Source organism: Malaclemys terrapin, chromosome 2 (assembly GCF_027887155.1).
Source record: "Malaclemys terrapin pileata isolate rMalTer1 chromosome 2, rMalTer1.hap1, whole genome shotgun sequence".
Classification (NCBI taxonomy): Eukaryota; Metazoa; Chordata; order Testudines; family Emydidae; genus Malaclemys; species Malaclemys terrapin.
Genome location: NC_071506.1, coordinates 201141477 through 201156348, shown reverse-complemented (window position 1 = coordinate 201156348; position 14872 = coordinate 201141477). Strand labels below are relative to the sequence as shown.

The 14872-nt window shown below is 41.6% G+C and overlaps 1 protein-coding gene across 1 annotated transcript in view; it reads left to right on the top strand.

Annotated features, from left to right (window-relative positions):
* Nucleotides 1-12176, top strand: part of ITGA9 (integrin subunit alpha 9) — a 296310-nt gene extending 284134 nt beyond the window's left edge. Inside the window, exon 28 of the mRNA XM_054019618.1 lies at nucleotides 7253-12176. Coding sequence (XP_053875593.1) covers nucleotides 7253-7351 — 99 coding nt within the window. The 3' untranslated portion in view covers nucleotides 7352-12176. The remainder of the gene's footprint in view (nucleotides 1-7252) is intronic.
* Nucleotides 12177-14872: the final 2696 nt, after the last annotated feature.

Here is a 14872-nt window from a genome sequence, read left to right as displayed (position 1 = left end):
TCTAGGTTGGATATTAGGAAAAACTATTTCACTGGGGGGGAGGAGAGGGTGAAGCACCAGAATGGGTTACCTAGGGAGGTGGTGGAATCTCCATCCTTAGAAGTTTTTAAGGGCTAGCTTAAAAAAGCCCTGGCTGGCATGATTTAGTTGGGAATTGGTCCTGCTTTGAGCAGGGTGTTGGACTAGATGACTTCAAGAGTTCTCTTCCAACCCTAATCTTCTATGATTCTTATCAGCCATTCCGAGCAAACTTGTACCAGCATCAGCATTAGGTCATTGCTTTTAGTTGCCTCTCTAGTCACAGGATCACAGCAGTGTACTCTAGCCAACTAAGTAGGATTCTTATTAAACAGAAGGCAAAAGGAGAGAGAGAGGAAAGAAAAGAAATAAGATGGGAAGGAAAAGCACAGGGGAGGGATGGGGAAGTCTCCCATTCCAGGTGATGTTTGAGATTTAGCTGGAGCCAGTGGAGGTGGTGGTGTCATCTGGGTCTCTCTCTCTCTCTCTCCTGGTCTGGTCAGGACATCTCTCAGGAATCAGGATTAGGACAAGGAAGGCCTAGGGTCCCAGGAAATGGTGAGGGTGGCAGCCAGGATGATAAAGTTGTTGGCAGACAGTTGCTGCTTCTGTTAATTTTTCCCCAAAATATTTTTAAGAAGTCCAAAAGTGAGTGTTGGGTAAAATAGTCCATCCTCTCATTATTTTGTCCACCAATGGACCTAATTGCCAGCACATCAGTTTTGGTTCATTAGTTTCCGGTCCTCTACTTTTCTTATTTACCAGTCGTAATCTTAACACGGTCCTTGAGTGGTATCAGTAAACCCCTGTCTGTTTAAATTAATTCAGTCCTCCTGTCTCTTCCTTAAATCTTTTCTTGAACAATTTTATCTAAAAAGCCATTGTGACAATTTATGAACTTTCACTCATTTTTTACAGTTGAGCTTATAATTAGGAAAAATGTGTTGGTCCTGTTATCACAACAGGCCCCTATCTCTGTGGGTGCTGTAATATAAGCCATAATAGTTTTAATATCCATGCCTACTTGTCTATATCTATATTACTTTTTTTGTTGGACTTTTACTAATATGTGATTAATTGGAAAAAACAGTCCATTTTTTCTAGAACTATATTAACCAGTACCTTATTTGATAACGACCAAAATTGCATTTTTTTATTTTGTTGAGATCAAGTCTAGTTGGTGATCAAAGAAACTCTATATAAGGTTGCTTTGCAGTAAATATCACAGCGTCACCTATTGCTAGCCATATTAACTCTATTTTTTCAAGTGTGAGAGAAAGCTTCATTCACAGTTTATAATTTACTTGCTATCAAAACATGCTTGTCACTGGCTTCCTGGTAGGATAACCACAGGATGATACCATAGGAGATACCATTTAAACATTTGTGTTTACTGTTAGAAAAATACTGAGCTGCAATAGGTCAATGATTTGACCTTTTCTGTTCTTGGGAAATAGGAGAAGGGAGAATGGAATCAAGCAGCAGAAAGAAGGTAGCAATTTATCATTTTAACTCACAGGAACAGCTTTCATTGCTCTTTTCTGAGTGTCTCCATGCTCACGTAGGAAATCCATGTCAAAATGGATCTTTAAGCAAATCTTGCCAGATATGAGTTGTCTGTGTTTTTCTAAAAGGAACACAAGCCTGACTTGACAACAAGCTGGAGCAATGCACTTTAGTGAAAGACAAATCTCAGAATTGCAGATGATGTCAACAATTTGACAGTGCAGTGGAGCGACATGAATAAAGTTCAGAATTAACTTGTGTAATTCCCCAGCCTGTTGAGAGCATTGATTCTGTATTGCTTTAAATGGAAAATTAAAGTTTTATTTCCACAAGGTACATTCAAGTTTCTGCTCAGGAAATGCTGTAGAGGGCAGCATGACTACAGAAGACAAGAAACATACTCCAGTAACTAAATAGACCTTGCATTGGAAAAAGTGTTGACAATCTCAGACTGAAAAACCCAAGCACCAGATTTATGCAAGCTTCAGTTCCAGGATGTATGGGAAGCTGCTAGGGAAGAAAGTGGGATGGACTGGACTGCAGTGTCATCATTATTCCATGCTGGGAAAGCCTGGCTCAGCATTTTTTATTTTCTCTGGAATTGTCTGGGAGTTGGATGAGAACAAGTTGGCTGACCCTCAGTCCGTATACGGCAGAGATGATACTGGTCGGTTCACAGAACCTTCAAGAAGAGATAAGAGAGTGATATCTGCTCCTTCTGTTGGGAAGGTGGCTGCACCAATTGCTAGTGAGATTTGCAATATGGGGAAACTTTTGGATTACGCCAAGATTGTCAAATTCTTCAAGTCACCCTCTTTCTCCACCACACTGGACGAAGACTATACTGCACATTACTGATGCTGGCATGAAAAGCAATCTACATCCACACTGCAGTGTGTAGCTATACATCGGTGAAAGGATCTGGCATGGGGAGGCAGCAGGGAAAGGCTTTACCTGTTGCCACCCACGCTAGAGACTTTCCCCACTGCTGGAGTCTTTCCTTGTGGCAGGGAAGGGCTTCAGCAGTGGGGAGCTCCTGGAGCCTTTCCCTGCTGCCCTCCCCATCCCCCTCCAGAGTCTTTCTCCACTGCCGAAGCTTTTTCCTGCATGGGGAAAGGCTCCAGCAGCAAGGAGGTAGCAAGACACAACAAGGCTAAAAATATCAGTGTAAACAGGGAGGCTGACTTGGCTGAGTAGACGGCTTTGTAGGGTATGTACTAGTGTGCATACCCATGCCCTGTAGGTGTGTCTTTACTCTATTCAACGCATGTATGAGTTCTATGTGACACCAAAAGAAACATTCAGTGTTGATGTATCTTTAGAGGAGACAGCCTATTGCACTGGGCCATGCAGCCTCCCTTTACTCTCCCCACCAGCTGCCAGAAGATGGAGGCTGAGAAGCCCCAGACTTTTGGGGTTCTTTTTCCTAAGCACCCACCAGCTGAAGGCTCTGAAAGTTGTCTGGGCCTTCCGGCCACCCCACTTGACCCAAAGGGACGGACCCAGAGCACTGGACTCAGAAGGACCTTCACGGATTCCACATATCACATTCATTCAACTCTGAAACTTGGGCTCTGGATTTTCATTTTCCTGTACAGTCATTGGTGGTTGTTCTCTCGTCGTTGGACCTCTCTCCTGCCATTGTGACGCTTCAGCTGCCCCCCTCCTCCCTGTCCACTGTACTCCTCTCCTGTATTCTTTCCCCATAATTTGTTTCCCCTTTTCTCCTCTCACAATGTGTTTTCCTCTTCTTTACATTCCCCTACATTATTCCCAGAATCTGTTCTCCTCCCCACCACTCCTCTCTTCCATCTTAACCTCATGGACTGCATATCCTAAACAAACAGTTCCCGCCAAACTGAACTGGAGCAATATATATAAAACAGTCTGATCGCTCTCCTGCTTCCACATAAGACCGAGGCACAACCTTTACTCTTGGTCCCAGCAGTGCTCTCTCATAGAATCTTCCTCCTGCGCAGGGCTTTCTGAACTCTTCTGGAAGCCCAGGAGCAGCCACAGAAAGCAAAAGAGAGGCAGCACCTTCAGAAGACAAGCTCTTCTGCCCTATGTGGTTTGCAGGTTGTAGCCATGTTTGTCCCACAATATGAGACGCACAAGGTAGGTGAGGTAATATCTTTCATTGGACCAACTTCTGTTTGTGAGAGACCAGTTGAAGAAGAGCTCTGTGGAGCCCGAAAGCTTGTCTCTTTCACCAACAAAAGTTGGTTCAATAAAAGATGTTACCTGACCCATCTTGTCTATCTCTTCTGCCCTAGTGACACAAGAACCAGCAGAACATTAGAGCTCTCAGTGTTTCCACTAGCAACAGCCAATGACTTTGACTGTTATCACCTCTCTGCCCTTCCCCACTTTGCCCTCTCACCTGGATCCTTTACTTCTCCTTCCTTTTCCCCATACTTCTCCCACCCAACCATTATGAACTCACACTCTCTGTATAACTCATCACATACCTAACCTATACACATATGTCAACTATGAATGTTGGCCAATGTTGCTGAGGTTTTAACATGAGGCAGAAGAAACTTCCTTGTGATGATGTGGAGTGTTAGCATGTTTCTACTGACAGCGATATGTGGGCATTTGCGTATATTGTCCCATAACTTGGTATTTCTTTACCCTTTAGGGGATGTCATACTTAGCCAATCCCTAACCCAAGTCTTTTTAAAAAATGGTCACATCCAGTCTGCACATCCAAGCTTTTCTTTTTTCTCCCAATGTGTTTCCCTTTGTTTTAATTCATTTTCCTCCCATGATTTTGGAGCAGTCACATAGACTTACAGCAAATGATATATATACAATTTCATACATAGGTGCTGGAACTAGGGATGCTGGGGAGCTGCTGCACCCCCTGGTGTGAAGTGGTTTCCATCATATGCAGGGTTTACAGTTTGATTCAATGGCTCTCAGCACCCCACTATACAAATTATTCCAGCACCCCTGATTTCGTAGCAGGATAACCTGTGGATTCTGGGTTTCGTGCTTTCTTAATATTTATTAAGGTTTTCAACTCATTCTATTTCTGCTGGAAAGCCTTACAAAAATGTTCCTTATGCAGTAATGAAATAATAAAATACCAGAACTATCACAACTTTTAAAGATAATTCCTGAAGCAGATGTTCACAAACAGACAACTTTTATTAAAATAACAGTGGGAAAGAGTTTGCTTTTGTTTGTTTGGCCCTGGAGGAAATTAAAAAGCCTTTCTATAATTTTGATTATAACTTCAAGTGTGGATTTTACTGTTCCAGTGATGTGGTTGTATGAAGGATTGAAACCTTTAGGGTTTAAAACCTGTTTTAAAAAGCTATAAATTGAACTGTCCTTGTTAATGTTAGGAAAACCAATCCCGTGGCAATTTTCTCTTCTAGAAGTTCTAAAGTGCTGCATGTGTAGGTCTGTGCTGATAACTAACTATATAAAAATGGCACCCTCTTACTCAACACATCGACTCCTTGGTATATCTACTGACTTGTGACCAAAAAAAATACCCTTACTGCTAACTCTTGTTAACTCTGCAGAGCCAGCACAGCTGAGAGAGAGGAAAGTGGATTCTATTCTTTTTTGTCCATTATCAACAAAAATGTTCATTAGGGCCCTGATCCTGCACCATTTAAGTCAATGGGAACTTTGCCATTGATGCCAATTAGAGCCTGATCCAAAGATCGTTGATATCTGTGGGAAGATTCCACTGGGTTTGCACTGTTGTCACGGTCTTCAAGCTGTGCTCTCAATGTGGTTGCACTAGTGACTAGTGTAGATGAAAGCATAATTGCAAAACCTTTATTACTGGCAATGATGTGCGAAAAGGAAAGAACTCAGCTTGACTTTCAGGTCATAGAATGAGTTTGAAGGACAGGGAGTTAAGAAAAAAAGTTGTGGATGTTTTTGTTTTGTTTTGTTTTAACCTGGAAGACCGTAAGAGACAAGAAACACCCACAATGCCATTTTTATGGAGTCATTTTTCAGAATCGAACCACACTTGTAAAATAAGCCTTCAGAGAATCCCTCCAGAAGTATGAATGGGTGGATTTTCTTTTAATGAATGTAAGTTGATTCGTCTTACTGAGCACAAGACCTAACACTTTGCTGATGATGACTGAAGGGCAGGTGAGATCTAGTGCACTGTGTACAAGGCTAGGAGGTAGGAACTTTTGAGTTCTAATTCCAGCTCGAACTGTAAATCTCCATGTGGCCTTGGGGAAGTCACTTTACTGATCTATCTCAGTTACTTTATCTGTAAAACTGGGATAATATCAATTTATCCACCTGTCTGTCTATTGTGTGTGGGGGTTGGGGGTGTGAGACGTCTAGATCCCAGGGGTTAAAATATATTTGTAGAAAATACAGTTTAGTAAGAATTTGAACTAGAAAGCTACATTTAACAGAAATGTAGCCGTGACATAATAGTGCAAAATGTTCTTAAGTTAGTTTGTGAATAGAGGATGTTAATAACTGACGAGCATCATTTTTACCCTGCAGGAGTTGAGAATACAGCTAGTCAACTCAAGGAGTATACACTAATACATGCACACCAGTGGAGGCTGGTGACCTTGGAAGTGGGGCAGCAAAACTGACGGATGACATATTCAGAACAGGATTATGCTGTAAACTGGTTCTGAAAATGCCATGTGTCAGGTTTGCTTCCCCACTTCCAGCAGGCAACAGCCTCCACTGGTGTGCATGTATAAATGTGTATGCCTTGTTCAGTAAGCTAGGATCACAGGGTAATGAACTACCTGACTCAAAATGGGCAGGGATTACCATATTTACCCAGGAAAGCCTCTACTGCTGACAAATTCAGCAATAAATATTGACAAAACTATATTTTTATACATAGGTATTAGATCTGGACTGATTCCAGAATCTGGAAACTGAACCACTTAAGATTCTGATTTCTGTGTCTGCAGGGTCGGCTCCAGGGTTTTGGCCATCCCAAGCAGCCAAAAAAATAAAATAAAATAAAAAAAAGCCACGATCATGATCTGCGGCGGCAATTCGGTGGAAGGTCCTTCGCTCCACGCGGGAGTGAGGGACCGTCAGCCGTATTGCCGCCGAATAGGTGGACCTGCCGCCCCTCTCCGGAGTGGCCGCCCCAAGCACCTGCTTGCCAAGCTGGTGCCTGGAGCCGGGTGTGTCTGACCCAGGCCCCAAAAGGCTTATTTTCTGGTTTGGATACAAATGGAAGCTTGTGAAAGTAGTTGATCTTGTGAGACTTCCATCACATAAGAGGATCAAATTAATGCAAAGTCATCTGATCTCACAAGATTTGTGCCATTTTGGCCCAGAATCACCAAGGCCAGTTCATGCTAGGGTTTGCCAAAAACTCTCTGATTTAGACTCATACCCAGATTCTAGTCCAGTTCTGACCTGGTTCTGGATCTGAATACTGGCTCTTCAGCCCACTTCTAGTATTTTTTGTTTTCTGAAAATATTTTAACTGCTTTTTTTAAAAATTGTGTTTTATGTAAGTGGAGTCTTCTGTCAAAAGTAGTTAAGATAAAAGGAAGCCGAGAACTCATGAAAACTTGGACCTGATACTGATCTCATTTACATTAATGTAAATCAGGCGCAACCCCATTGACTTCAATAACCTTTCCAGTTTTACACCAATGAGATTAGAATCAGAGCCAAATTGTTTATCAAAACCAAGATAGATTTTAATTCATGACATCATTTATTTATAATGATACTTCTTTTCAATTTGCAGCTGGGCTTCTTTCGCAGGAGATACAAAGAAATCATTGAGGCTGAGAAGAACAGGAAGGAGAATGAAGATAGTTGGGACTGGGTCCAGAAAAATCAATGAACTGCCAGAAAAAAGGGTCATGTGACACACACTTGCTAGCCTATTGGTCCTGCTCTTGTATCTTCCATATGTGGAAGAAGGAATCTTCTCCAGATTTTTCGGAGGCCCTGTTGATGCTGTGTTCTTCATCATCCTAACAAGCTAGGGAACATATCCTGAGGCAACCACTGCAGCCATGTCCGGTGACTGGAGCGATTTACATTTCCTGTAAGAGTTGAACTTTGAACTTTGGTAACCAAGCTGCAGTGCAGAGCAATATTTATGAATCCAACATATGTGGTATACCCTCAGGGGAAGACTGATACCTAAAAGTATTTTTATAAATATAAGCTTTTTATACTGATTATGTCTTTATATTTGTATCAATGTTTTATTGTTTCTATTGAATAGCTATATAGTTCACTCAAGCACTGATATCTGGCTAAAACCTTGGAAATACATATATGTATATATAAATCTTATTGTACTTTTGAACTTCAATGCAAAAAAAAAAAAGACTTTCAGATGAAACTAGCTGAAAAACCTCACATGGCAAATCCGCAAGGCTTGGTAATGTATATAGACCATTTAATGGCAATAAGCCAAAGTCTTTTCACATTTTTTAAGCTGAAGTTGATTTTTGAGTTATGAGCTAAAGAACCTAAAGTATTACTCACATATGATTTTCCGCATTTGAATTTATCCGTTACTAATCTGAGTTGTGGGAAACAATTACTCACAGCCAAGTAACAAGAATTATAGTTCCACATTGCCTCTTGTATTTCAGGAATATAACCTTTTGATCACAGGGCATATTGCACTGAAGAAAGCAGTGAAGAATGTCTTCCTTTGGCCAACTCTGTCTCCCACAATCTGTAATCCTTTGACAATGGGCAACAAGATACTGCAAGGATATAATTGGGCCAACCACTTAGGCATCAACTAATTACTTTGGGTTAAAAATGGAATTAATTATATCAAAATTCATGATATAAAAGATGGTCTTTGATATTGTTAATGGTCATAATCTGTTTCACATGTTGCTGTCCAAGCTAGTGATACATAGCTACGCGGTCTGACCATTATGCCTGCCATCTAAATTTTATATATCCAAGTTACAAGATTGTTTACATGATAATCTTTAGAATAATGGCTGTATTAGATAGATGAGCAAATTAGATGTATTTCTAAATCTTGAGGTTTCATATTTGGATGCTTTTAATACAAACTATCATTCTTCATCTAGTATTAAAAACTGAGTTGAATTCTGGCACAGGCCTTGCTAAAATGCAGACCCACACTCTCAAATAATTCTTTAGCAGATTTCTTACTGGGCTGGAAGAAACTTCGTGCTAATGTTCATAGAAAGAGCTGTTTGGTGTCTGACTAGAAATAGTGCTACTGGTACACCACTTGTTTATAGATGTGATTGGTCTGCTTCTGCTCTTACATTTCAGCAGCGTACATCAGGAGTAATTACATTGATATGCTGCAGGGCCAGCTCCAGGCACCAGTGCTACAAGCTGGTGCTTGGGGCAACCAGTGGAAAGGGGCAGCACGTCCGGCTCTTCGGCGGCAATTCGGCAGCTGGTCCCTCAGTCCCTCTCGGAGGGAAGGACCTGGCGCCGAATTGCTGCCGAAAAATGAAGCTTGGGGCGGCAAAAACTCTGGAGCCGGCTCTGATATGCTGGTATAAAATCAATATAAGGGAGAGAAGAATCAAGCCCCATGTGTTAGAAGGAGATGAAAAAGGAGCAAGATCATAGCTGGTGTCATACTGCGGCATGATGAAAGAGTACTGCAGGAACACTGAAGACTTGAATGCAAAGAATAAACAAGAAATCTGCATGAGTACTTGCCTGATCCTTACACTTGTAAAGAGGCATTTTCTTTGCAAATTCTCTATCATTTCCAACTACAAAATATGAATCGTGTCCATACTCATGCATTTTTTATGTGCCCCTTATTATTTGGATGCAGGTTGATACTTTATGTAGCAACTGTATCTATCTTAACCTCTAGGAAAGGAGACAGAGATAATGTTGTATCCACTCAAAATTTGTCACTGAAGGGCTTTCTTATCTACATCAGATTGGAAGTATGGTCAACTGCCTTTCCCAAAATGATGACAGAAGTATAAATAGGACAGATGTAGGTCTTGTCTACCCTTACAGCACTGCAGCAGCTCAACTGCACTGAGATACTCCACCTCCCCAAGAGGTGTCTACACCAGGGGGTTAGGTCAGGATAACTACGTTGCTCCGGAGTGTGGATTTTCCACACCCCCGGGTGACGTAGTTATACTGACATACGTTGGTAATGTAGACCAAGCCTCAGTGTAGCAAATGACCACGTAGCCAGAACGTGAAAGGATCCAGTAATCAAGAACATTGCTATAATCATGTATAACAAGCTACAAATTATTTTTAATGAGCACAAAGCCAAAGGATAATTGTCTCCTATTGCACTATTTAGCATCCTAGACTTGAGCCAAATTCATCCCTGGTATAATTCCACTGACTTCAAAGTACTTTTTCCAGGAGTGTATTTGGCTCAGTGTGTCTGTTTGTACTGATAAAGTACTGAAGAAGGCTACAGACTGTGAAAGGTGTTTTGTTGTAAGGGACTGGATAAAAGAGAGAGAATAGGTGCAGTATAAGGGATTGCCTAGGTCAAGTCAAGATATGGAGGAAAGGAGAGAGATCCTTATTTATAATAAAGATATTTAATATGTGTCTTGACTCATACAAAATGACGTTGTTTGGCTAGATTAGTGACAATATACCATAAATACTCAATAAAATCATAGAGGATCTCAGCTGTTGTGTGGTGTTAGATATTTTGTGGTTCAGATGTCACAAAAGGTTTAGTTTTTCTATATGAGCTCATCATGAATTTCCCTATCAGTTTCTTGGCACGGTCCACTGTGACTGCTCCCTAGTTCCACTTAGGATGGTAAGATTTAATCATGAAATACACTAGGACAGAGCATATTTAAAAATAGTATATTCAAATTGCATTAAACCTACAGGTTTTGATCAAGTATCAGTTGGTTTTAATCAACTTCTGATAAGAAAACCAAACCCTTATGAAAATGTAGTACACTTCAAATATGTATATAAAGTAGATGTGTGCTAAAGGTGTGCTGTTTTTTCACAAGGGAGCACAAAGATATAAATCACTTACGGCTGTTTCTGCCATGTTCAGGGTGCCCCCCAAGCACCCTTGACTCTCCTTTACAGTCAGAGGAAGATTTGAGACAAAACTCAGTGAATAAAATTCACCTCTGTGCAGAGAGTAATGTGGGGCCTATGCACTGCTTAATACCTACTGAATCCCTGTCTTGAGCGAATAAGTGATAGAGTGCATAGGTCTTGCCTTAGGGCAAGAGTGATGGGGGAAGAGACGATTTCTTAAACGCTGCAGGAATGGCACCCAATATAAAGGGTAACAAAATCCTTACACTTTGAAATGTCAACAAATAGTGAAGGACCCTCTTTGAAATCAAGAATGTTCAGGTAAATTGAATTGACAAAAGCAGCAATGACTCTAAGTGCAAAGGCTGCATTTGATAATGCTTAGTGCCATCTTTCTTTGAATGTCTTCTGTTTATGGGCACGTTTTGGAATCTTGCACAATTTTCATGCATGATATTATCTATGTGACATGGGAATATATATGTTGTTTTCACTAAAGGATTTAAGGGAATCATAGACCTAACTTCTGCCTTCATTTAAATTCATACACTCAGTGGGATTGCTCGGATGTAAATGAGGGTAGGAATTGGCTCACATTGTACATTGATTAAACTGGCATAAAGAGTGTAACTGCTTTGGAGCATGAAATTGCATATACAGCAGGGTATCTGCCCCATTTTCACTTTTTTTTTTTCTTCTTAACATTTCACTCTTTGTGTATTGCAAAATTGTAAAAAATGTTGTGAATTTTTGGTGGAAGAACGTGTCTCACTATTATCAATGTCACCTGTATTTAGAAGCTATGTGTGCACCTGTATTCTGATTCACTTGCACTGTTTTGGAAATGTCAGGTTTACAAAACTACAACTTTTTTTTTTTTTGGAATAAAAAGTGGCTACAAAATTATTCGAATAACATGACTATTTTTATCACTTTTGTCCAACTCAAATATTTTGCTTTTGATTAGTTAAAAACATTTCCATTTTGTGTTTGAAGGAATTGTGTACTTATTTATTTATTTTTGATAATGGTAGCCTTTTATTGAAGTCTATGCATGTTTTACAAATCAGGATTGGGCTCTGATCTTGTAAACACTTATATACTTAATTTTACTACCCTGAGTAGGGTACTCAGGGTAATGAAGTTAAGCAAGCCACAGGCACAAGTGTTTGCAGGATTGGGTTCAAAGTTTGAATGTCTTGTATTACTGTTAAGACAATAACTGTTGACACTTAAATTTAAGGTAATCTTCTATATTTATTTGATGAAAAACTGGGAATTTGACTATGTTATGGTAAGTCCAATGAAATGATAATGCCCATTGCCATTAATTTTATGTTTGATAATATCACATTAGCTTCATCAAACCAAACTCTCATTGGAGAACATGCTGTATTCTGGCTGTTCAGAAAGGACAACTCTGTCAAATGATGCAAGGCATTGCAGCAATATTTTAGTCAAGTATGAACTTGGATCAAATTTTAAAATGATTGTAGTTTGCTTGTCAAGACTTGTACCTTAGTCCAGATTTAGGAAAACAGTGAATCTAAAAGCAAAATTTTCTTTAGCTCAATCTACCCTTCTCCCTTCAATGGCATAGTATATGAGTAAAAACTATTTTTGTCTGGCTTATCAAGCCAATTTATTCATTTGGTTGCCCTGTTTCTCCTTTCTAGTACTTTTACTTTTCTTTCTCTGGGTTTTGTTTCTCATAACTTCAAGGAGTGAAATCTATTTAATAAAATAAAAACTGGCCTTAATCTTCATTTAAAAAGACAAAAACAAAATGAAAAATCTTTGAACTGAACCTAAAACTGTAAGGTCCCAAAAGGGGGCGGGGGGAAATCCCTGTTTTACAGAAGGCAGCATGTCTAGTGGTTAGAGCAGGGGATTAGGATCAGGAGTCTGCACATCTGTTAAGCTGGGATAATATCTCTCTTTTGCAACACACTTTGAAAGCCTTGGATGACAGGAGCTCTATGAAATCCAATGATTCTGTAAACAGAAGACAAAAGAGAAATACCAGCATTCTGTGACCAATACTGTGCTTGCAGACACAACCAGAAAGTCCTGGAAATCTCATGAGTGCCTGGTCTAGCCAAAAATTCCAGACTAATGCAATTAGACTAAGCATCTACATTTATAGACAATAACCTCAGCTGAATCTGAAAATTTCTTTAGATTTGTTCATTATTGCTAGTGCAGGAACTCATCTGGCTCCCGGTGCGGTCTTCTAGCAATCCAATGAGCTCGGCTGGGTCCAATAGACCCTCACTAAGTGACTGTGCTCCCTGATTGGACAGAAGAGCAAAGAGATCCCTATTTAAGCCTGGCAGCAACAGCAACACAGTGGCTGCTCAATGCATTCCACCCTTGCATTTGCGCCAAACTTGCTTCCTGTCCAGCCCTTGCTCCACTCCTTGCCTGCTGTGCTCTAGCACTAGTCCCTGCCTACCTCTGAACCCCTCACTGTTAAATATTTGTAAATATTAAATGTTAAAAATTGTTAGGTCCTGTGACCGCTGCACCCATATGAAGAACCTGCAAGCCAAATCTGTGGGCCTCCTTCCACTTCTCCCCAACCCTCCGTGGCCTGGGTCCACCCTCTCAATGGACTTAGAGTGGAGTTACCATGCTCCTAAGGTTACTCAGTTATCCTGACTGTAGTGGACCTCCCTACCAAGATGGTCCATTTTATTCCCTGCCACACCATGCCATCTACCTGTGAAACTGTGCAAGCTTTCCTGGAGCAGGATTTTTAGTACTATGGCATACTGACATGCATCATTTCAGATCCAGGCCCTCTAGTTATTTCTCAATTCTGATAGGAATGTCTTCACCTTTTTGGCACCAAGCCCCTAACCTCTACAGCCTACCATCTGCAAACTGATGGTCAAACTGAAAGAGTCAACAAGAACCTGGTGCAGTGTGTAAACTGTTTTCTGAATTTCCATGAGGTTGATTGGCTCCCACCCTTTAACCCATGTGACAGACCCAGACCAGTGGGGTACAGGAGTCTGGTAGAGGGCAAATATACTGGTCACTGGATGAGTAGTTTTCTGTTCCCTGAGTGACCAGAGCAGGGGCTGCACTAGAGTAATCAGGAACCTGCTAGAACCAGTTAAGGCAGGCAGGCTAATTAGGACACCTGGAGCCAATTAAGAAGAATCTTCTAGAATCAATTAAGGCAGGCTAATCAGGGTTCCTGGGTTTTAAAAAGGAGCTCACTTCAGTTTGTGGTGGGAGTGTGAGGAGCTGGGAGCAAGAGGCGCAAGGAGCTGAGAGTGAGAGAGTGTGCTGCTGGAGGACTGAGGAGCACAAGCATTATCAGACACCAGGAGGAAGGTCCTGTGATGAGAATAAGGAAGGTGTTTGGAGGAGGCCATGGGGAAGTAGCCCAGGGAGTTGTAGCTGTCATGCAGCTGTTACAGGAGGCACTATAGACAGCTGCAGTCCACAGGGCCCTGGGCTGGAACCCGGAGTAGAGGGCGGGCCCGGGTTCCCCCCAAACCTCCCATTTGACCTGGACTGTGAGTTCTCCTAGAGGGGAAGGTCTCTGGGCTATTCCCCAACCCACATGGTGAATCTCTGAGGCAAGAAAATCCTCCAATAAGTGCAGGACCCACCAAGATAGAGGAGGAACTTTGTCACACCCACCAGACCCTATTCTTTGCAAATTTTGGTTTTCACTCCTGATTCCATCCAGACCTACCGGAAAGCTCTGCCATCCCTGCAACCACAGACCTGGTCCTTCACCTCCAGAAAACACACCAGGAACTTAAGGAGCACTTACTTGCTACTAAAGAAGTAACTTCTAAGCATTGCAGTAGAGGGAAAGGTTTGGCTCGCTACTTGGAACCTGAGAACAGACTGTCCTTCCACCAAGCTTGACCATCAAAACTCGGGTCCTTTTCAGATCATCGAACAAACAAATCCAGTGGCCTTCAAGCTTCAACTCCCAGAATCCCTCAAGATTCACCTCATCTTTCATGTTTCTTTCCTCAAGCCATTCATCGACAATCTTTTTCCTGACTGGGTAGCCCTTCCTCCACCCCCAGTAATTGTCCATGGACAGGAGGAATACAAAGTCCATAGATCCTCAACTCCCAGCAAGTCAGAGGGAAGCTCCAGTATCTGATAGACTAGAGCAGCAGTTCTCAAACTGTGGGTTGGGACCCCAAAGTGTGTCACAACCCCATTTTTATGGAGTTGCCAGGGCTGGCATAAACTTGCTGGGGCCTGGGGCTGAAGCCCGAGCCCCACCGCTCAGGGCCAAAGCTGAAACTCAAGGACTTCAGCCCCAGCCCTGGGCGGCGGGGTTACAGGCCCCCTGCCTGGAGTTGAA